General features: G+C 69.4%; 2 protein-coding genes across 2 annotated transcripts; both read right to left on the bottom strand.

Moving 5' to 3' along the window:
• Positions 1–249: 249 nt before the first annotated feature.
• Positions 250–7,448, bottom strand: SARS1 (seryl-tRNA synthetase 1). The gene is made up of 11 exons (XM_075443163.1): positions 7,241–7,448; positions 4,858–4,928; positions 4,598–4,678; positions 3,818–3,976; positions 3,211–3,354; positions 2,714–2,869; positions 2,070–2,291; positions 1,858–1,987; positions 1,016–1,173; positions 795–924; positions 250–684 (listed from the first exon to the last, which is right to left on the bottom strand). The coding sequence occupies exons 1-11, from the start codon at positions 7,374–7,376 to the stop codon at positions 530–532; spliced, it is 1,542 nt and encodes a 513-aa protein (XP_075299278.1). The 5' UTR covers positions 7,377–7,448; the 3' UTR covers positions 250–529.
• Positions 7,449–8,833: 1,385 nt separating this feature from the next.
• ELAPOR1 (endosome-lysosome associated apoptosis and autophagy regulator 1) lies at positions 8,834–20,271 on the bottom strand. Its single transcript, XM_075443127.1, is given in 23 exon segments — positions 8,834–9,234; positions 9,352–9,517; positions 9,605–9,783; positions 9,880–10,006; positions 10,215–10,316; positions 10,404–10,500; positions 10,649–10,829; positions 12,250–12,423; positions 13,169–13,363; positions 13,365–13,424; positions 13,514–13,651; positions 13,726–13,831; positions 13,940–14,030; positions 14,113–14,241; positions 14,348–14,525; positions 14,612–14,700; positions 14,940–15,089; positions 15,174–15,279; positions 15,527–15,607; positions 15,705–15,852; positions 16,679–16,871; positions 17,413–17,533; positions 20,102–20,271. Coding segments are annotated over 23 exon segments (2,985 nt in total). The 5' UTR covers positions 20,207–20,271; the 3' UTR covers positions 8,834–9,165.
• Positions 20,272–22,468: the final 2,197 nt, after the last annotated feature.

Here is a 22,468-nt window from a genome sequence, read left to right as displayed (position 1 = left end):
CCCCCCCCCCATCCCCATCCCCCGGGCTGGCAGCTGGGGCCGAGGCGTTGGGGGGGCCCCCCCGGCCCCTCTTTGAATTACAAATGGGCTCCAGCGAGCGCGGCCTTTGTCTGGGCCATTGTGCGGGGGCTGCAGAGGCCCCCGGGGGGGGGGGGGGGGGGAGAAGGGGGAACGGTAGAGGCAGCGCAGCCCCCCCCGCCGGGCTGGACCCCCCCACCCCACCCCACCCCCCCCCAAGCGACACACAGCTCAGCAGCTCTTGGCTTTATTGGATCCAGCGAGGGGACATTTTCCAGCCCCAGGGGACCCCGCTCGGCAGGGTCGGGAGGGGGGCACGGGGGGGGGGGGCCGGAGCCCCCGGTAGTGTCGGGTCCCTCGTCCCGTGGGAGCGCGGTGCTCGGTGCCGCGGGGGGGGCCGGGGCTGACCGGCAGCTCCCCGCCACAGACGGGCCTGAAGCGAAGGCGACGGGCGCAGCCCCAGCTGGGGGCGGGCACCCCGAGGGTCCCTCGTTGGGGGGGGGTCCAGGACTCAGGCGCTGTTGATGCCCACGTTCTGCATCTGCTCCTCCAGCCCCCGCTCGCCCCCCGGCCTCTTCTTGCCCCCCTCCTGCTGCTTCTTCTGCTTCTTGGAGAGCTCCTGCTCGATGGGCGCCGGCTTCACGAACGGCAACAGCTCCCGGAGGTCTGCGTGGGGGGGGGGAGAGAGGGCACCCCGCATCACACCCCCGCGCTGGGCGGGAGGGCGAGGTGGGGGGCGGCAGGGACCCCCCCCGACGCCGGGGCTGGGCGCTAACCTGGGGGCATGAAGTCTCGGAGCTTCTCGGGGACGCGGATGCCCTCCTCGGTCTGGTGGTTCTCCAGGATGGCGCAGATGGTGCGGGTGGTGGCACACATCGTGGCGTTCAGCATGTGCACGAACTCCACCTGCGGCGGGGACACGGCGCGGGGAGGTGACGGGCTGGGACCCCCCCCCCCTCCTGCTCCCCACACACCCCCCACCCCAGCCTGGCCCCACCTTGTCCATCATCTTCTTGGTCTGCCCGTAGCGGATGCGCAGCCGGCGCGCCTGGTAGTCGGTGCAGTTGGAGCAGGACACGAGCTCGCGGAAAGCGCCGGAACCGGGGAACCAGGCCTCCAGGTCCAGCTTCTTACTGGCAGCGTGGTTGAGGGCGCCTGGCGGGCAGAGGGGCAACGCTGAGTGGGGAAGGGGGGGTCCCACAGCCCCCCGAGACGTGCCCAGCCTGTGGGATGGCGGTGGGGGCGAAGGGCATGAAGCCTCCCCGGTGGCTGCGGAAGGGACGTGGGGGTCCTGCTCAGCAGGGACATGGGGGTCCTGGTCGGAAGGGACGTGAGGGTCCTGCTGGGCAGGGACGTGACGGTCCTGCCTGGCAGGGATGTGGGGGTCCTGGTCGGAAGGGACATGGGGGTCCTGGTCAGAAGGGACGTGAGGGTCCTGCTGGGCAGGGACATGGGGGTCCTTCTCGGCAGCGCTGGGGCTGCAACAGAGCCTTTAAACAGGGGTCATTTTCCCGGGAGAGGTTCCGGGAGTCGGGACACTCAAAGCATCCCCCTGGGAGGGACGGTGGGGACAGTCCCGGCATGGCACGGTGCCTGCACGCGGTCCTGGCGGTGGCAAAGCAGAGGATCCCCGCAGAAAAGCCACCGTCTCCTTCCTCCCTGCCCAGGGCTGAGGCACCTCCTCCTCCTCGCCAGCTCCAGGGACAGACGCCGGGGACAAAGAAAGCCGAGCTGGGAAGTGGGTCAGGGCCCGGGTGACATCTGAGGCACCGGCGGGGGTGGCTGGGTGTCCTCCTGGGCCACCGCGGCACCGAGAGGCGGGGACGCCCTGGCCCCTACCCGAGACAATGTTGACCACGTGGTAGGGGATGCCCAGGGACTGGTAGAACTCCTCGGCCGTGGCCATCATCTCCTCCAACATCTCCCACGACTTGCCATCGTGCGGCGAGGCGTAGACGAACTGCTCGATCTGCCGAGAGAGCGGAACCCCGCGTCGGCGCCGGCTGCGGCCCCGCGTCCCCAGCAGGAACGTCGCGCCCCGCTCCTCTCACCTTCTCGAACTGGTGGACGCGGAAGATGCCGCGGGTGTCGCGGCCGTGCGAGCCCACCTCCTGCCGGAAGCAGGTCGACAGCCCCGCGTACTTGAGGGGCAGATCCTCCGGCCTCAGCCACTCGTCACGGTGCAGGGCGGCGATGGGCTGCTCCGAGGTGGCGATCAGGTACTTCTCGTCGACGGAGCTGTCGTCGGCCTTCTCGCTGCCTTTGCCGATCACCTGGAGGGAGAGGGGGGACACAAGAGCCATCGTCCCCCTTCCCCAGCTGCTCCGGCGTCTCCGGGGACAGGCGCTTGCCGGCAGACGCGCAGGCAGCCCTGCCTGCACACGGACGGGCAGGACAGCTGGGGAAAGGGAGCAGCTGCCATTTGCTGCGTGTTCGGCCTCCTTCAAAGGCCCCGATGGCCTCCCGCCAGCCAGGCCGGGGACGAGCCACCTCCCTGTCACCGCCTCGCCATGACAACCGCGTCGGCCGCGAAGACGGACCCGGCAGACACGGAGCCGCGGTGGCAGCGGGGATCCCAGCCGGCTCCCTCCCCGCGGGGGGCAAGCCGCGTGGCGGCGGCTCGGTCGGAAAGCCGGTGCCGGAGGGGACGGCGGGCGCGGAGACGCGGAGCGCCGGCGGGCGTCGAGCCGCTCACCTTGTAGAGCTCCTCGTCGAACTGGCTGAGCTGGGCCACCTCCTGCATCACCTCCTTCCGCATGAAGAAGGGGGTGTAGACGGGAGTGTAGCCCTTGGCGCGGAGGCTCTGCAGGGCGTACTGGATCAGCGCCTGCTCCAGGAACACCAGGGGACCCTGGGGACAAGGGAAGCCACCGCCTGTCGCACGCCCGCCCCGCTGCGCCGGCCCTTCTCGCTCAGCGGGTCTGGGATCGCGTCGAGCCCACGCCGGCTCCAGGCTGCGCCGGCTGCCGAGCTCAGCGTCACCCTCCGGCTGCGGCAGCGATGCCAGGGTGGATCTGGAGGCGGCCCGGGCCATGGCGGCGGCATCACCGAGGCTGGACTCCATCCCACGCCATGAGCCGGCTCAGCGCGAGCTCCCGCCGCCGCAGCGAGCTCAGCCCAGGGGAGGAGCAGCCGGGACCCCTGTCCCCCCCTCATTTCCCTCCATGCCCCTGCCGGGGTGTGGGCTGGCACCTTAAGGAAATAGCCCCGGCTGCCCGCGATGATGGCCCCCTTCTCGCCCTCGTAACCGTCCACCATCACCACCAGGTCCACGTGGGAATACTTCTTCCTGCAGCTGCAGTCGCCCCAGACCCGTTCCACCTTGTTGTCCACATCCTGCGCAGAGACAAGAGGAGGGGGAGCCCGTCACCCCAGGGCCGCGGCCACACCAGGCTCTGTGCCCCGCTGGGCCCAGTTCGGAATCTCAGACCGCAGGGCCTGGAATCCCAGTCCTGATCCCAGCTGGTCGCTCGTTCCGCGGCCACTTGGCAGCCAGCCCAGCCCAATTGTGTTGCCCCGGCGAAACATTCCTGCCGGATGAATGCGGGCAGCGGAGGGAGACCCCAGCCCCCCGGCTGGAAGCGACTTTCCCATGTATTCCCCCAACAACGGCCGTGTCCAGCGCTGTCTGAGCGGCTCTTTGTCTGCTCCCGGCGGGAAGCGCTGTCTTGTCATGCAGATTTCATTCACCCGCCCGCCGATCTGGGGTTGGGGGGACCTCCCCGCAGCGAGCCCCCCGCTTGCCGGCAGTTGTCCGGCTCTGGCGAACCGGCGCGGCCGGCCCCGCTCCTGTCCCTACCTCGTCGTTGCTGATGGGCACCGAGGGGTGCAGGAGGTTCCCGATCTCCCGCAGGCTCTCGAAACGTTCTGCCTCCAGCCTCAGGCGCTCGGCGTCGCACTGGAGGATGGCTTCGTCGATGAGCAGACGGACTTGCTTGATCTGGGACACCTGCAGAGCCTGCGCGGGGGGAAACCGCCGGGGAGAGGGGGCTGGCAGCCGAGGGGGGTCAATCACGGACCCTCGCCTGACCAGCACGGCTTCTGGAGCGAAACCGTGGCCTGAGCACACCAAACCACAGCCCCCGAGGACAAAGGGCCGACATAAGTCAGGCTCTGCATGGGCCGGAGGGAGCTACGGCGTCACACAGCGCCCGGCAGCGACGCGGGGGAGCACTCGGCTCCCACCGCAGCAAACGCCGGCCAGCGCCGCGCTCATTAAACATTGCAGTTAACGAACCGGGAAGGGGAACGGGCAGGGAGGAAGGGACTTGCAGAGGACACGTAATGACTGAGGCTGCTCAGACCCCGCAGGGAAGCGCAGGATGAGCCCTGGGCTGGTGAGCTGCCACGGACCGAGGCTGAAACGGCCTCCAGATGCGCGACACCGAGCCAGAGCTGGCGACTGCTGGCACGGCACTGGGGAATGAGGATCCTCCCGGCAGAGGGTTCAGGCAGTCTCCCCTCGCCTGGTGCTGGGGTTTCGGGCACCTCACGCCACCAACTTGGGCAATTACAGGCAAAGCTCTGGACAAAGTGGGTGGGCCAGCGGCGCAGTGGGGGGAGACGGGGTCAGACTCACCCCCAGCACGTCGGCCGTGAGCTCATCGAGGTTCTGTGCGCTCTCTGGTACAGACTCATCCGTCCCCACTGGCTCTTTTTTCTGCAGGGGGGGAGGAAAAAGAAAACCCAGCAGGGTTAAAGCGTAAAGCTCGAGGGTAAAAATATTCCTCAATGAGGTGAGCGCGGGGCCTGGAGAGCAGAGACCTGGGGGAGGTGTCACCAGTTAGTAACAGTCCCACCAGTAAATCCCTGCCAGGATGGCCTGCCCCCGTGCCTCACCTTCATCTTGTCTCCGATCGTTCTGCTGCACAGGTTCTTCAGCTTGTTCAAGTTATCGGCACGAAACCTGCCTGGAAAGCAGAGGGGAGGGAGCCATCAGCCAGCTGCACGAGGGGGACCGGGGCTGGGATCCCCGGCCGGCACGAAGTGGGGCCGTGAACCCCAAGGCAGGGGCAGGGGAGGAGCTGGCAGCTCCAGGGGTGCCCAGCGCCGATGGCCCCGGACCTTTCGGAAGGAGAGGGGAGGGCTTGGTGGTGTGAGAGCACGCTGTGGGGCCGGCCATGACGTGGGGCAGAGACACGGGGAGCAGAGGGCTCCCACGCAGGGGTGTCCTTTGGAAACACCCAAGTGACGCCGCACCGGGCCATCGAGACAAGGCAGGACCCCCACGCCTGGCTGAGGATGCTGAAGGCTGAGCGGATCCAGGGCCCGGGGGCTACAGCGATGAGATTCGGGCTGTTCGCTGAGGCGACCGGGGAGGACCCCCTTGGTGACACTGGGGCTGGGAAGGGTAGAGCCTAGGACACAACCATCCCCTCCTGGCAGGGCAGCCCAAATCAGAGACGCACCAACACCAGGGAGCATCTCTCCTACGAGGAGAAGCTGAGGGAGCTGGGCTTGTTCAGCCTGGAGAAGAGACGGCTGAGAGGGGACCTTAGAAATGCCTCTAAATATCTGCAGGGGGGGGTCAGGAGGACGGGGCCAGACTCTTTCCAGTGGTGGCCAGCGACAGGACAAGGGGCAATGGGCACAAACTGAAGCAGGGGAAGCTCCAGCTGAAGATGAGGAAGAACTTCTTCCCTCTGAGGGTGACGGAGCCCTGGCCCAGGCTGCCCAGGGAGGCTGTGGAGTCTCCTTCTCTGGAGATATTCCAGCCCCGCCTGGACACGGTGCTGTGCAGCCTGCTGTGGGTGACCCTGCTTGGGCAGGGGGTTGGGTTGGGTGACCCACAGAGGTCCCTGCCAGCCCCCAACATTCTGTGATTCTGTGTGTCACCCCAGCAGGGTGACATCCCCATCTGCGGGCAGGATCAGACCCATGGAGGTGACGCAGACTCGGGAAACACAAAGGGTTAAGTGCCAGAGAACAGGGCATGGCAAACACCACCCTGGCAGCCTCCGGTGGACCCCCCCCACCCCGACCCCGGCAGCCTCCGGTGCACCCCACAGCACTGGCAGACGCGGGATTGCATCAGCCGGCGGCTCACCAGCGCGTCCTGCCAGCCCTGCGCCTCGCCGTTAGGCGCCAGCGCACCCCTCTGCAGCACCCACCGCAGCCGGGCTGCAGCCCCGCGGGGAGGGGGCTGGGGTACAGCCCCCACCGCCGGCCTGGAAAGCTGGCCGGTCCTGTGGGATGAAAGGCCCTGGGATAAAATTAAGCTGGTGATGATGGAGCCAGAGGACGCGCCGGGCATGATTAAGCAGGGCTGGGCTCATTCACATCAAGGCAACGGGATGAAAAGCGTGTTTAAAGCTGCCTCTTTTATCCGGCGGCGAGGGGGACCGGGGGTGCTCTGGGAACTGTGGGTTTCTGGGGCACCCACCCCTCCCTCCGCTCCCTCCTCCGTGCCCGGGCACCCAAACACGGGGCGCGATGGCAGCTCCCACTGCCCGACCTCCCGCCCGGGCCGGGGGCGATGGCAGCAGCTGCCCCTGCTCCTGCTGCCCTCGAACCGCTCGGGTCTACCCCAAAATGGGGGTGTGGCAGCGTGCAGGACCCCCCGCCCAGCCTGGCCAGCAGCAGCGTAAGGAGCGGATCCCTGCAGACCCCCGGTGGGGCTGGGGTCAATGGGGGGGATCCAGGTGCAGGCCGAGGGAGACCGGCTCCAAGGGTCTGGCCCCAGGCCCGGGGAGGGAGGGAAGGGGGGGGGGATCCCCCTGGGGAACTGCTCTCCAGCCCTAGGGAAGGGGATGAGGGGAATCCACCCCGGGACAGGCCCCTGGCCCCCGCAGGGATCCACCCACGGGACCCCCCAGCCCCGGACGGGAAAGACCCGCCGAGGAGCCCCCCCCGGGCTGGGGAGGGGGGTGGCAGGGACTCCCCAGAGGTCACCCCGCCTCGGGGAGGAGGTTTGGGGATCGGTTTGGGGACGGACTCGCAGCCCTGGGAGGGGGGTGTGTGAAGAGAGGGGCCCTGAGGGATGCCCCATCCCTAGGGGGGGCATCACCTGGGGACAGGCCGCCAGGCTGGGGGGCTGAGAGGGGCCCCCCCACCCCAGGGGCGTGTGCGAGGGGACAAGCCCAGCCCTGGGATAGAGGGTCCCCTCCGGGGGGGGTGACATGCCCTCTGGGGGGTCCCCCCATCCCCGGGGGGTGCCAGGTCCCCTCAGGCCCGCTCAGCCCCGCGCCCCCCAGGCCCGGCCCGGCCCCTCCGCCCCACGTACACCTCCGCCAGGCGCCGTCCGCCCGCACCAGCGCGTCCACCAGCGCCGGGTCCTTGAAGCGTTTCCGCTGCATCTCCCGCACCATGGCGGGGTCGCCGCCCTTGTCGGCGCGGAACAGGTCCAGGTCCAGCACCATGATGGCGGCGGCGGCGGCGGCGGCGGCGGCTGCTGTCAGACCTTCCTGCCCCCCCCAACCCGGCGCCGGCCGCTCCACGGCGCATGCGCGGCGCCTGCGCCTGCGCAGAGACCCAGCCGGCGCAGGCAGTGCCGCTGCCGGCCGCCAGGCGGCGCTGTGGGGTGGGGGAGCGCTCCGTGGGGAGCAGCGCCCCCTGGTGGAGCGGCGGTGGAGGCGCAGCAGGGGCACGGGGGGGCGGGGGGGGGGGTCGGAATGGGGGGGATCCGAGCACCCCCGGGGGCTCTGGGTGTCTGCTCGGGTGTCTCTGAGCAGCTCCGAGGGTGCCTCTGTCTCCCAGCCACCCCCGGGTATCCTGGTGGCCCCCGGGTACCCCCATGCCCCGGTCCCCCGCACCCGCCAGCAGTCCCAGGAGTCCCTGGGTGTCCCCAAGCGGCCCCCCCGTGCCCCCCCTGCAGCACCCCACAGCACCCCATGACACCCCAACATTCACCTCCACCTGTGGCAGTGCAGTCCCCCCAGCACCGTGCGCCAGCCCCCATCGGGGGGCCCATCCCAGGACGTGGCCCCCCCACCCCGCGAGCAGCCCCCCCGTTGTCCCCACCCTCCAGTCCCTGGGGGGCTGCCAGAGGGGTGCTGGGTGCCCCCACCCACGTGGGGACTCCATCCCCGTCCCCCTGAGATGGGGCAGCCAGGCAGGGGTCACAAAATCCATCTTTATTGCGCCTAGAAAATGGGGAGAACCCCGTAAAAATGGCCGGGGGGGCCCGGGGGGCTGGTGGGGGCTGGCACCGGCCCCCACCCCCCCCCCCGTTCCGGGGGGACCCTGGGATCTGCGGGAACGACGGGCTTTGGGGGCCAGGCCGCGGGGGACCCCCGGGGTGCCCCACGCTGCGGCGGACGCGCTGACCCCGCGTGCCATGGTGAAACGCTGCGTCGGGAGCTCCCAGCACCGGGCACCCACCTTGGGGCAGAATCGCCCAAATTGGGCGGTCTGGCTTGTGGGGCCATGGCACAGCTCGCCTGGCACGGCACAGCATGGCACGGCACGGCATAACCTGGCACGGCATGGCCCAACGTGGTCTGGCCCAGCAGAGCATGGCACAGCACAGTGTAGCCTGGCACGGCATGGCATGGTGTGGTCTAACCCAGGGTGGCATGGCACAGCACAGCACGGCATGGCCCAGCGTGGCCTGGCATGGCACAGCAGAGCATGGTCTGGCCCAGCGTGGCACGGCACGGCGTAGCCTGGCATGGCGTGGCATGGCCCAGCGTGGCACGGCACCGCACGGCCACAGTCCACCAGGCACCGGCCCGAGCTGCGCTGCAGCGCAGGACGCAGCCGTGCCCCGGCCGGAGCCCGCACATGCGTGTGCGCACCCCCACCCCCACCCCACGACCCCCCCCCACGCACGCACACGCACGCCTGCGCACACGCATCACCACGTGTGCACCCCCACCCTGCACCCACGTGCACATGCGTGTGCTGCGCCTGCACACACATTTCACACACCCCCCACACACACTTCGGCGCACCCACGCTCACACCCGCCTGCCCCCCGCCCTGTGCCGGGGTCCCGGTGCCCAGCGGGGGGTCCGGGGGGGCGCGGGGGTCACACACGGAGCTGTCGTACAAACCCCACACCTGTATTTGGCATTTGTCGGCGCTTGGCTGAGGGGGGGACGCGGGGGGAGCACGTACAAAAGCCGTAACGAAGCTCCGGTCCGAAGCGGGTCCCTAAGGCCACGTTGGGGGGTGGGGGGTGGGCGCAGGCAGCCCCCCCCTGCCCTGTCACAGCTCCACGCCGGCGCTGCCGCACGACGTCTTCAGCGGGACAGAGTCGAAGCCGTCCGGCGTCCTCTGCAGCAAGCCCAGCGTCAACGGCGCCGAGCCCCCGTCCCCCTCGGGGTGGGGAAACTGAGGCACGGAGCAGCCGCGGCTCCCCCAGCCCTATGCACCCCCCCGCCAACTCCTCACCTTGGACGTGAGCGACTTGATTTTACAAAAAAGCGATTTTTTGGTGGTGAAGAGCAGGTCGTCCTCGGCGTCCTCATCCTCCATGATGGCGCAGCTATCGGGCACCGGCAGCTCGCTCTCCTTGGCCGCCGCGTTCATCACCAGCTTGGAGTATTTATATTCCAGCCTGGGGACAGAGAGCGGCGGCATCGACCCCCCCGCCCCGTCACGGCGACCACCGTCCCCCCCCAGAACCCCCGCCGGCACCACTCACTTTTGGTTCTTCTTCCAGAAGTAGGCGGCGAGCGCGGCGAGCAGGACAGCGGCGCAGGTGCCGGCCGAGATCCCCACCTTCAGCCAAAAATCCACGCTCCGGCAGGCCCTCACCCGCTGCGGCGGCAAGCTCTGCCCGCCGCGGCACAGCCGGGGCTCCCGCCAGACGTAGGTGGTTCTCTGGGGGGGGGGGTACGGGGGGGTCAGTAGGGGCGGGGACACACACAGGCACCCCAAAGCCCACCCGCGCGGCGTCGCCCGGTGTCATGGCGGTACCTGGATGCCGCCGAGGCAGGCGCCGACGATGGGGCGGTAGTGGCTGGCGGAGCAGCGGGGACAGCCCTCGCCCGTCACCCACAGAAAGTGGAAGGTGCAGCCGTCGCAGGTGCCCTCGGGGCATTTGCTTTGGGGGGGGGGAAGAAAAAGAGAAGGGGGGGGCTCAGCCAGCGGTGTCACCCCCAGCACGGGGACGGCGGGGTCCCCACAGAGCACCCGACGGATGCACCTCAGGGTCCCCACGCCCAGCGCAGGGACAGGGCAGCAGGAAACGGGGGTCCCACCATGGTGGGGGGGGTGTGAGGGTGCCCCCCCCCCTCGGTGCCCCCACCTACCTGGGCATGGTCAGGGTGCCGGTGCCCGGGCGCAGCGGGTCGCAGCGCAGGCGGATGGTGGTGACCCGGCCGTTGCGGCACGGCTGCGTCACGTCGTTGGACCTGCCGAGGGGGACCCGGGGGCTCAGCGGGGGGACAGCAGGGGGACAGCAGGTTCCCTGTCTCCCCCCCGGCCCACCTCCTCCTCACCTATAGAAGAAGACGATGTCGGGGAGCTCGGGGTGCCCAGGGGGAAAGTGCTCAGGCGGGGAGGTGATGCCGTCCAGCGTGGAGCCAGCGATGACGCCTGCGGCGAGAGCGGGGTGTCCCAGTGGCACCGGGGGGGTCCCAGCGGCACCGGGGGGGGTCCCACGGGAGGGGACGGCGAGAAGCGAGGTCAAACCCCGGGGGTGGGGGGAGAAGGGGGGTGCCCACCCCCCGAAGCGCCAGCTCACCCACGAGGCGGTCGGCCAGGCTGACGGGCTGCGAGGACACGGCCGTCCTGGAGCCGGTGACGTCGGGGGGCACCAGGATGGACTGGCAGACGTAGGACGTCACGACGCGGGCAGGGGCCCCTTTGCCCGCCGGCAGCCGCGCGTCCGTCACGTTGTCGGCGCAGGAGGCCATCTTCCTGCCCTGGCACACGCGTGGGCACACGGGTGAGCGTGCGTGGCGGCGGGCGACGGCGCGCGCTCGCGTGTACGCGTGACCCTGCGCCCGTGTGCTCGCGGGGCTGCAGGTGTGCGGGCGGGCTTGCACGTCTGCACGAGTGTGCACGTGGGCGTGAGCGCTTGTGAGACTGCGTGTAGTCACATGTGTGCTTGCACGACCGTGCGTGTGCTTGCACACGTGCACATGTCTGCACGTGCACCCGTGTCTGCACAACTGCATGCATGCGCTTGCGTGACAGCCTGCGTGTGCATGACCATGTGCACGTGTTTGCACGCCTGCAGGTGTGCATGCGTGTTTGCAGGAGCATGCGACTGCACGTGTGCTTGCATGAGTGTGCATGCGTGTGTCTGTGTAGCTGCATGCGTGTTTGTGTGTGTGCTTGCACAACTATGAGCGCAGATGACTGCGTGCATACCTGCGTTTGCACAACTGTACACATGTGTGTTCGCATGACGGCACGTGTGTGCGTGGCTATGTGCATGTGTCTGCATAACTGCAAGTGTGCATGGGTGTTTGTATGAGTGCACATGTGTGTTTGCATGACTGTGTGCACGTGTTCATGTGTGTTTCATGGCTGTGCATGCATGCACCTGTGTCTGCAGCACTGCGTGCATGCACTTGCACCACTACACATGTGTAATTGCACACATGCATGACTGCCTGTGTGTGACCACACACACGTGTGCATTTGCACTACATACATCTGCACACACCTGTGTCTGCACAACTGCATGCACGCACTCGCATGACAGCCTGTGTGTGCATGACCATGTGCACGTGTTTGCATGCCTGCAGGTGTGCATGCGTGTTCACATGAGTGTGCAAGTGTGAGTGTGTCTGTGTAGCTGCACGCGTGTTTGCGTGACTGCGTGTGTGCCTGCACGACTCTGCGCATGTGCGTGGATGACTGCGTGCACTCCTGCGTTTGCACAGCTGTACACGTGTGTGTTCGCATGACGGCACGTGTGTGGTGGCTATGTGCATGCGTCTGCAAGATGGCAAGTGTGCACAAGTGTTCGCATGCACGAGTGTTTGCACGACGGTGTGCACACGTCCATGTGTGTTTCATGGCTGTGCACGGGTGACTGCGTGCACACCCGTGTCTGCACCACCGCCTGCGTGCACTTGCACGACTACGCACGCGCATTCGCACGCTCGCGTGACTGCGGTTGCGTGACCACTCGCGTGCGTGCGTTTGCGCTGCGTACGGCTGCGTACACACGTGTCTGCACACACGCGTGTCCCTCGCCACCTGCACCCAGCCCTGCCCGTTCCCAGGGCGCGGGGAAGGCAGCTGTCCCCGTGCCAGCAGGCAGTGTGGTGGGTGCTGCCGCGTGGCGGGTGCTGCCGGCGCGGTGGGTGCTGCCGCGCGGCGGGTGCTCACCTGGTTGCCGCAGAGGCTGATGTTGAAGTGGTGGAAGTACTTGAGGCCCTTGGCGGTGAAGCTGGGGCCGCTGGTGAAGGCGGTGCCGGCGGCCAGCGCCGAGAAGTCGTAGTGCAGGATGCGGCCCGGCAGCGGCAGGTAGAAGCTGCAGTTGTTGTAGCAGAGGGAGCGGAGCTGCGGGGCGGGAGGTGGCAGTCAGGGACGGCGGGGTCAGCCCCTTGGGGATGGCGGGGGGCTGGCATCGCCCGTCTGGGGCAGCCAGGGTTGGCAGTGTCACCCATGGGCGGTCAAGGTGGTGTCACCCACCCTGTCACCCACCCAGGATGGCCAGGGGGCCTTGGTGTCAGCTCCTTGGGGACAGCATCACCCACCTGCACAGTGTCACCCACCAGGGATGGCTGGGGGGCTGGTGTCACCCATCCAGGGTTAGATACTGTCACCCACCCTGTCACCCACCCAGGATGGCCAGAGGGTCTTGGTGTCAGCTCCTTGGGGACAGCTGAGGGGCTGGCATCACCCACATGCACAGCGTCACCCACCAGGGACGGCTGGGGGGCTGGCGTCACCCATGAGGGGTTAGACACTGTCACCCACCCAGGATGGCCGCGGGGCTGGTGTCACCTCCCTGGGGACAGCTGGGGATTGGCATCACCGACCCAGACAGTGTCACCCACCCAGGACCGAGGGGCGGGGGGCTGGGGTCACCCCATCAGAGATGGCTGCGGGGCTGGTGCCACCCTCCTGGACCTGGCTGGTGCCACCCTCCTGGGACACCCTGGGGGGCAGGGGGCTGGTGTCCCCACTCGGGGCCCCGCAGCATCACCCACTTGGGACGCCTGGGGGGACTGGCATCGCCCGTGGGGACATCACCCCTCCACCCCACAGACCCCCACCCTGGGGGACACGCGGAGACGGTCACCTGGTTGCTGCGGGTGCCAGGGCCACAGGGGTGGCAGGCGGGGGTCCCGTCGGAGGGGTGAGCCCGCAGGTAGGTGCCGGGGGGGCAGGGCCTGCAGGCGCCTGAGCTGCGGTCCACGGCGTTCCCGGGGGGGCACGGGGCGCAGACCCCCGCCGGCTCGGGGGCGCAGCGCCGGCAGAAGGATGCCACCCCCCCCCACCACGTTGGTGACGTTGATGGAGTAGAGCTTGGCCACGTCGCTGGTGTATCGCCGGCCCTGGCACCAAGAGCACCCGTCACTGTCGCCCGCCCGCGGCCCCGGAGCCCACAGCCCCCCCAGGGTGGGGGGGCACCCCCGGCCCTCACCGCCTCGTGGTAGGGGGTGCGCTGGAACGCCCAGGTGAAGCTCATGGTGGCATTTTTCTCCACCACGTAGGTGTAGGACTGCTTCCCCTTGGGGCCCGTCCACGTCTCCACCGGCGTGTTGGTGCGGGAGTTGATGCCCTGCAGGGATGGGGTAATGGTGGGACCCCCTCAAATCCCTCGAACTCCCCCCCCCCCAGGTCCCCCCCACTCACCACCATGAAGTAGAGCTCGCAGCTGACGCTGCAGACCGTCTCGAAGATGAAGGTGATCCTGGCCACCTCCTTGCTCTCCGCGTCCTCCAGCACCGGGCTCGGAGGGCTGGGGACAGAGTGGGGATGGCATGGGGACGCTGCCGGGCTCTGCCCCATGGTGATGTGTGTCCCCCCCACCTCCCTGGGGACACCCCGGCGCTGGTCCCCACCTCACCTGAAGCCGGGGACCACCAAGGTGAGGATCATGAAGTCGTTATCGGAGGCTCCCGCCGCTGTGTAGATGTAGTCCCCGGCCACCTCCCAGCCTGCACGGACACGGGGACGGCTCAGCGGGTCCCCAGCTGCCCCCGGGGAGGGGACGGCGAGGGGACCGCGTGCCGGCGCTACCTGCCATCCCCTTGTACTCGAAGTTGATGCCGCTGAGGACGGTGGTCTCCATGTTGGGGGGCAACACGTTCCACCACTTGTACTCCAAGCCCAGCGCCGGCTCGGTGCCCGGCGGGCAGGGGAGGCAGCCTGGGGACAGGAGGGGACAGCCCCGCACTGGGGTAGCACCCACCTGCCCCCGGGGCAGCTGGGGTGCCCCAGTCACCTCTCGGGGACGAGGCGGGGACGTGCTTACCGGAGCCGTTGGAGTAGGAGCCGTAGGGACAGGGCTGGCAGGCGCTGCCGTTGCCTTTGGCGAAGCCGGGGTTGCAGGGGGGGCACTTGGTTTTCACCCCGGACGGGGGCAGCTTGGCCGCCCGCGGGAGCTCCTCGCTGCAGATCTTCGGCTCTGCCCACTTGAACATCAGCTGGGTCTGCGTGGGTGGGAGCAGCGGGGGGGCTGAGCCGGGGGGACGCGGGGACAGGGGGTGCCAGCCCCCCTGAGCCCCCCGGGCCGTACCTCCCCGTTGGCGTCGCAGGCGGTGTGGGTGTAGAAATAATCCTCGTCGGTGCAGGGCGGCCGCGGCTTGCAGGACGCTGAGCCGGGTTCTGGCGGCCACCGAGGAGACGGCGGCTGAGTCAGCGTGGCGAGGGGACCCTGCCACTGTCCCCACAGGATGCCCTGCCACCATCCCACCAGCCCGTGTCCCCCCTCCAAGGGCCAGCAGGCCCTCCCTGCCCTTCAAATCACCCTTCCCCTCCCCAGGGGCATCCCCGCAGGGCAGAGGGGACCCGGCTGGCAGTTCCGGGCGAGGGGCCGCGGCGAGGGGACGCGGGTGGCACCTCACCGGCGTAGGTGGCGGGCTCGCAGGGCTGGCAGGCGGTGGCCCCTTTGCTGGAGGAGGTGTCGGCGGGGCAGAGCTGGCAGGCGGAGGAGCCGGCGGCGGGGGCGAAGGTGCCGGGTTTGCAGGGGAAGCACTCGGAGGTGTAAGCCACCCCTGGGAGCGGGAGGGTGCTGAGGGTGAGGAAGCTGGGGGGGGGGGATGGTGGTGGGACCCCCCACCCAAGCTGCACCCACCTACCCGTGATGCCGATGTTCCTCACCAGCACCGGCTTGGGGACCTTGGACCAGATGGAGAACGCCGTGGTCCTCCAGTACAGCACGTTGTTGCCGCTGCTCAGCTCCACCTGGAAAAGGGGTTGGGGGGGTGCTGGGGGGGCCGGCAGGAGCGGGGCCGGGTGGTCCCACTGCTGGGGAGGGGGCTGGCACCCATGGGTGGGGGGTGGTTGGGGCACTAATCCCTGTCTGCCACCACCCGCTGCCCTCTCCCCGTCCTCATGGAGCATCCTCTCTCTGGGGGGGGACACACAAGGGACCCCGGGGGCTGCACTGAGGGACCTCCCCCGTGTCACCTCCTGCCCCCCCCCAACTCACGCTGTGAAACTCCCAGCTCTTCTCCGTCGTCCGCATCCAGCGCGACTCCTGCACCGTCTGCTGGCACTGGTCGTTCTGCACCTGCGGAGCCGGCGTCAGGACGGGGACCTCCCCAGTGTCCCCAGGGACCCCCCCCAATGTCCCCAGGGACCCCCACCCTCCAGCCCCTGGCACCTACAAAGAACTCGAAGACGATGCTGCTGTCGGGGTAGATGTACTCGAAGGAGACGGTGCCCGACTGCTCGAGGTTGACGGCGTACATCAGCGTGGCCGTGCACTCGTCCGTGTTGGAGGCCACGTAGTCGCCCAGCGGCACCCACGTCGACCTGGTGCGGTGGCACAGACTGTGGGCTCCGTCACCGGCCCGAACCCCCGCGGCAGCCGGGATGGGGACGGCGGGGACAGCAGCGACAGTCCCCGGGTGGGCGATGGAGGCATTGGTTGAACACAGGGGGCTTGGGAACAGCACGGGGAACCCCAGGGACTGAGAACGCAGAGCTGGGCGCTGGGGACAGCCCAGGGGACGCGGCACTGCGCGGCGGCCAGACCCATACCCCTGGGGGGACCTTTCCCCCCACAGCATATCCCCGGTGAGGGGTGGGTGGGCTGTGGGGAGGAAGAGAGGGGGGATCCTGCCGCGCCGGAGCCGCACCGGGGACGGCGGCTGAATAATTAAAGCGCTGCTGGAAGTAGGTTACATCTGCAAGTTGCATAAATGCGGCGACGCGGGGCAGCGCGGCGGCTGCCGCTGCAACCGGAGGGAGGGCTGGGCGGCTGCCGGCGCCGAGCAAAGGGCTGCGGGGGAAAATCGAGGCGCTGGCTGGTGGTGCGAAGGCGTGGGGAGTCCCATGGGTGCCCCCTCTCCATGGAGGGTTGGTGCGGGTGGCCGATGGGGTTGGGGTCCTGCTGCTGGGGGGGGGGGATGCTGCTGCCGGGGTGTCCCCCGCGGCTCCCAGCCACCATCGCCTCCGGTGATGGGGAATGGAGGGAGCGTTGGGGACGGAGTGTCGGGGAAACGGGGGGCTCTTTATGCATGGGGGTGTAGCAGCACCCATCCTGCCCCCTGCACCCCTCTGTGCACCCATCCCAGAGCACCCAGGCTCCCATCCCCGCCGCTAACGGGGAAAGAGCCGCGCCCGCACGCCAACTCACGCCGTGCAGTTCTCCACCGCGTCGCCGAAGCCGTCGTCGACCTCCAGGTTGGTGGCGACGTTGGCGAAGCCGTGGGGCACCTCGTCCCACTCGTCGAAGCGGACGCCGGTGCCCAGCGAGTAGCTGCCCTCCGCGCAGGGCTTGCACGCCTGCGCCTTCATGTCCAGGAACTCACCCGCCTTGCAGGAGAAAGCTGCCCACGTGCAACGGGGGGGGGGTCAGCGCGGCGGCCCCCTGCTCCCCCCAGCGCTGCTTCGGCCTCGCCACCCTCAGCTCTTCTTTTGCCCGGCCGGCTCTGGGATGCCCCGTTCCGAGCATCCCTGCACGGCCCCGTGGCAACAAGGCAACCCCCCCCCAATTTATGATTTTTGGCAACTCCGCGGCATTTCCCTGCCTCCCCGCCAGCTCTTTACCCAGCAGTGAGCACCAGGCAGGATGCGGCCCCGTGCCGAAGCGCATTGCACAGCCACAGCACCCCCAAGGCTCGGGGGGCTCCCGTCCCCCCTCGGCGCATCGCAGCCTTCCCGGTGACGAGCTGACAGCGCTAACGAACGCGTCTCGCTGCCGCGCAGACGGGGCCCGTCGCCGCCTTTGAAGGCATCGCGCTGCGACGGAGCCGATGAGGAGCCGCGCTTCGGCTCGCCGCTCCTCTCCCCCGCCTCGCCCTCATTTCCCACCCCCGCCCTTCCTGCACCCCGGGACCCCCCAACCCGCCCCCCGTCCCCCAGTCTTACAGCACTCGGTGCCCTTGACAGGGTCCGGCAGGCCGGTGCAGAGTCCCGGCGTGTGCGGCACGGCCACTCTCCACCGCGAGCCCATGCTGTCGCACGCTGTGTACTCATAGTGGTACTCAGACTGCAAGAGAAAACACACGGGCAGAGCTGCGGCCCTGGGACCCCCACGGCTCTGCCCCCCCCGAGGGGCTGCCCCCCACCCCCCTGTGCCTGGCCACCCCTTGCGTAGATATTTTTGTTTTAAGCTGTTGCGATGTCCCGCGGCCCCCGGTCCCCTGGCTCGGCCCTGGCCCAGGACCACCCTGTACAGCGGGAGAGGATGCTCAGGGTGGGGGGGGTGCTCAGGGTGGGGGGGCTGCTCTGGGCAGGAGGATGCTCAGGGTGGGGGGGTGCTCAGGGTGGGGGGGGTGCTCTGGGCAGGAGGGTGCTCAGGGTGGGGGGGTGCTCTGGGCAGGAGGTGCTCAGGGTGAGGGGGTGCTCTGGGTAGGAGGGTGCTCTGGGCAGGGGGTGCTCAGGGTGAGGGGGTGCTCTGGGTAGGAAGGTGCTCTGGGCAGGGGGTGCTCAGGGTGAGGGGGTGCTCAGGGTGAGGGGGTGCTCTGGGTGAGGGGGTGCTCTGGGTGGGGGGGATGCTTGGACCAGGAGGATGCTGAGGGCCAAGGGGATGCTGGGGGCCGGAGGGATGCTCAGGCTGGTGGGATGCCAAAAGCGGGGCTTCAGGCAGCATGAGCGCCCCTGGGATGTCGTCCCCCCCAGGGTGCCAAACCCCAGGCGTGGCTGCGGGGTCACCCAGGCCACGCTCCCGTGCCCGGGACCTCCCTGACCACCCCACGGGACGAGAGAGCCCAGGGTACCGCAGGCACCCAGCCCTGACATGGGGGACTGAGCCCCCGGCGTCCCCCCGCGTGCCGGCGAGCGGACGAGACCCCGGCACGGCACCGTCTGCCTTGGCGTGGCCCAGCGCGGCGGCACGCGGCGCTCGTTGAACAGCCTCCTCGACGCGACCCGGCCTCACCGTCCTGCCGGGACACCCACCCGGCCGCGGGCACCCCTCGGCAGTGCCGCCGGCCGCGTGCCGGAGCGGGGAGCAGCGCGGGGCACCGTGACCCCCCCGCGCCGCCGGCTGCCGCCAAGCCAGGCCTGGCTCAAGGCCGGCAAGCAGGCGAAGCCCAGCCGGTGCGGTTGATCTCCCGGGCAGGACGAAGGCTGGGGCTGGGTGCCGGCGCGGTGGGGTACTGGGGGGGGGGGGGTGAGGGAGCGATGCCGCAGCCCCCCCACCCCGCTGCGGCATCTCTGGGGGTTCAGAGCCGGGCGTCGCGGCTTCGTGCTCCCGGCAGACGCCGGAGCGTGGCGGGTTGGCGAGAAAACAACGCTTTGATGTTTGCCGTCAGCTGGAAACGGTGACGATGGCGGGGAAAAGGGGGGGACGGAGAGGGGCAGGCGGCACCGAGCCCCCCCCCCCGGTCATGGGATGGGGACACCAAGGAGGATGCCCACTGCCTTGGCAGGGACGGGGGCACCGCCGGGGTCACCCAAACTCCCTGCAGCCCCAAGCTCCCAACATCACTCTTGCTCCCGAGGGATTCCCTTGGGAAGAAGGTGGGGTTTTCCCTCTTCCCAAACTTTCCTGCCCCTGGCACGGAGCTGAGCGGCTGTAATGAGCACTATTAATCGTTTCCCTTCGTAAAGGCTGCAAATTTGTTAAAATATCGAAATAAATTGACCTAATTCAGCCCTGGGACGGCTCCGCAGCCGGAGTGGGGACCCCAGGCTGCCACCGCTACCCTGCTCTGGCCAGGGGAGGGAGAGGGACTGTCCCCAGCGGGGGGGACAGGGACGGGGAGAGGGGACACAGCCGGGGTGGGAGCGATCCCCCGCGGGGCCGGGCGCCAGCCACACTCTATTGTTTCCAGCTCCGGGAACACGCACACACACACGAAAAAAAAACTGGATCACGGCACCAAAAAAAAAATTACTGGCCCAGATGAAAAGCGGCCGCAGGTCGGGGAGAGCCTGGGGGGGGCAGCGGGCAAGGACCCCCCCGGGAGAGGGAAATGTGGAAGCTGGTGGGGGGACTCGCTGTCACCAAGCCCCCCCAGTTTTCCCACTTTGTCCCCAGTGGGTCACTGGGCCACGGGCTGGGAAGGGCACATGGCCGAGGGGGACACGTGTGTGCGTCCCCCACGCTGTCACCACCTTGCACGCTGGGGGGGGGGGGGGGGGGGGGGTTTGGGGACATCCCAACATCTCGCTGGGGTCGGCAGCTGATTGGGACACTGGGACTGGTCTGGGGACCCCAAGTAGCCCCCCCCCACTCCCCTCTACAAGCAGCACAGCCCAGTCCATACATTCCCTGTAGGTGATGGAGCCTATGGACCCCCCCCCCCGTAAGACTGGTAGCTCCTGGGGACTGACCGGTGGAGCCCCCCCCCCCCCCCCCCCCCCCCCGGCCCCCCAGGCCACCGGTCAGTTCCCCCTGCTATAGGGACCACCGGGGGGGGTAGGGACCAGCCCCATCCCCGGTGCCACGGGAACCCCCCCTCACCATCCCGGTCCTCCCCATCCTGTAACGACCATCCCCGGACACGCACCCCACCCCCGTGCTACGGGGATCCATAGGGCGCGGTACCGGTCGTACCGGTTACCGGTTACCGGTTCCCCCCCCCGCCGCCCCTTTCCCCGGTTCCGGTACCTCCTTGCAGACGTGCAGCCGCTCCCCGGTGCGGGCCGATGGGACGGCGATCACCAGGCAGAGAGCCAGGAGGAACCGGCGAGCCCCGTTACCGATACCGGCCATGGCGCAGTGGCAACGTTCGGCCCCGTGCGGGTACCGGTCTCGCGGCCCCGCCCCCTGACAATGGCCCGGCCCCGCGCGCGCACCTGCCGCCACCTGACCCCGCCCCCAACCCCCATTCGAGAACGGTACCAGTAATGGGCGTCACCCCGTGGAACGATATCGACAATGGGCATCGCCCCCGGGAACGGAACCGGGCATCAACCCCCCCCCCCCCCCCCGGGAATAACACCGGGCACGATCCGCCGGGAACGGCATCGGTCCCCCCTCCCCCCCCCCCCGCTGCCCGGTGCCGAGGGGCGGTCAAAGGCTCCCCCCGAGCTCCGGGGCCGCCCCCAGGCCACGCCCACGCGCTGCCCCCGCGCCCACGGGGGAGCGCGCGCGTGGGTGTGTCCCCCCGTGTCCCTTGTCCCCCCCCCCTTGGCGCGGTGCCAGCCCTGAGCCCCCCATCCCGGGCCGCCGGGGGGGACAGGGGGGACGTGGGGACAGACACCGGGGACATGGGGGTGACACAGGACACGGGGGACAGGGATGGACATGGGGACATGGGGAACACAGGATACAGGGATGGACATGGGGACACAGGGGACAAGGGGTACACACAGGACATGGGGATGGACACAAGGGACGTAGGGGACACAGGGATGGACACGGGGACATGGGGGGACACACAGGACATGGGGGACACAGGACGTGGGGATGCACACGGGGGACACAGGGATGGACATGGGCACACAGGGATGGACACACAGGACATGGGGATGGACACGGGAGACGTGGGGGACACAGGGGACATGGGGATGGACACAGGGGGACACACAGGACATGGGGATGGACATGGCGGACATGGGGACACGGGGGTCACGACTCTGCCCGTGGTGGCACAGGGATGCAGGTCTCTGCTGTGGGGCTGGGGGACACCGGTGACACTGGTGACACAGCTCCATCTGTGGTGGCACAGGGATGCCAGCACGTACTGTGGGGACAAGGGACGTGGCTGCGGGGTGGGGACATGCCTGTCCCCACAGCGGCGTGGGGACACAGCCAGGGACGGGGTGGCACAGGGAGGTGTCCCCCCCGCCCCCAGCTGCGTCATCACCCTGGCTGTCCCCCGGCCACCCCGAGCTGTCACCACGGCCCCAAGTGGGTGTCACCCGTGGGCGTCCCAGGGGGTCACAGGGTGCCGACAGCCTCCTGCCAGGCCTGGGCAGGCCGCCGCACACCTTGCACGGGGCTCACACGGCCCCGTCGGACGCTTGCAGGCGGCCGCAGCTCCTGCGCGGGGCCCTCGTGCGAAGCTCACCCACGCGGCACGGCCTCGTGCATGGCCCTTGCACACCACACGGCCTCGTGCAAGGCCCTTGCACGCCATGGGGCTTGCACAGCCTCGTGCAAAGCTCATGTGTATTGCACGAGGCTGGCAGGGCCTTGCACACAGCCCTCGCACGGGGCTCACAGGGCCTTGTGCGCAGCCCTTGCACAAGTTGGGTGTGCACAGCCTTGTGCAAAGCTCACGTGCATCGCACGAGGCTGGCAAGGCCTCGTGCACAGCTCTCACGCGCTGCCTGGGGCTCGCAGGGCCCTGTACGCAGCCCTCGCACGCCGTGGGGCTGGCAGGGCCTTGTGCAGCCCTTGCACGCTGCCGGGCCCCGCGCAGACCGCTCCCCCCCCCCCCCCCCCGCAGGGAGCCGGCGGGGCCTGGTGCCCGGCCCCTGAGCACGGCGGGGCCCGGCGCACGGCTCCCACGCGGGGCGCGGGGGAGGCCCCACGCGCGGCGGGGCCCGGCGGCGGGTCAGAATCGCAGGGCGCTCAGCGGCCGCGGCCTCGCCTATCTGATCGACTCATCCCCCCCGCCGCCGGCCGCCGCACACCGCCCGCGGGCTTCGCGGCGCCGCTCTTCTCACCTCGGCCCGGCGCGGCCAGGCCGATCGAATAAGATCAACGTGTAGGGGGAGGGCTGGCGCTCACCCGCACCCTCACGCACACACTCACGCATCCCCCCGCCCGCCACCCGCTCCCCTCACACCCACGCCGCGCCGCTCCCCGCGCCCGCCTCCCCGCGCCGCCATTTTATACGGCTCCCGCGCGGGGCACGACGGGAAGGGGCGGTGCGGGGCCCCGCCCAGCCCCAGCGCGCCCCCTGGTGGCGGGAGGACCGGCCCCGCGCCTCCACGTCTACACCTCTTTCCCCCCTCCCCAAAGCACACGCGTGAGCGCGGGGCATCCCTCCCCTTGCCCCCTCCCGCGTGTTCGTGCTGCGTGGGT

This window comes from Opisthocomus hoazin, chromosome 25 (assembly GCF_030867145.1).
Source record: "Opisthocomus hoazin isolate bOpiHoa1 chromosome 25, bOpiHoa1.hap1, whole genome shotgun sequence".
Lineage (NCBI taxonomy): Eukaryota > Metazoa > Chordata > Aves > Opisthocomiformes > Opisthocomidae > Opisthocomus > Opisthocomus hoazin.
The sequence above is the reverse complement of the archived record's forward strand: the minus strand, read 5'-3'. Positions and strand labels throughout refer to the sequence as shown.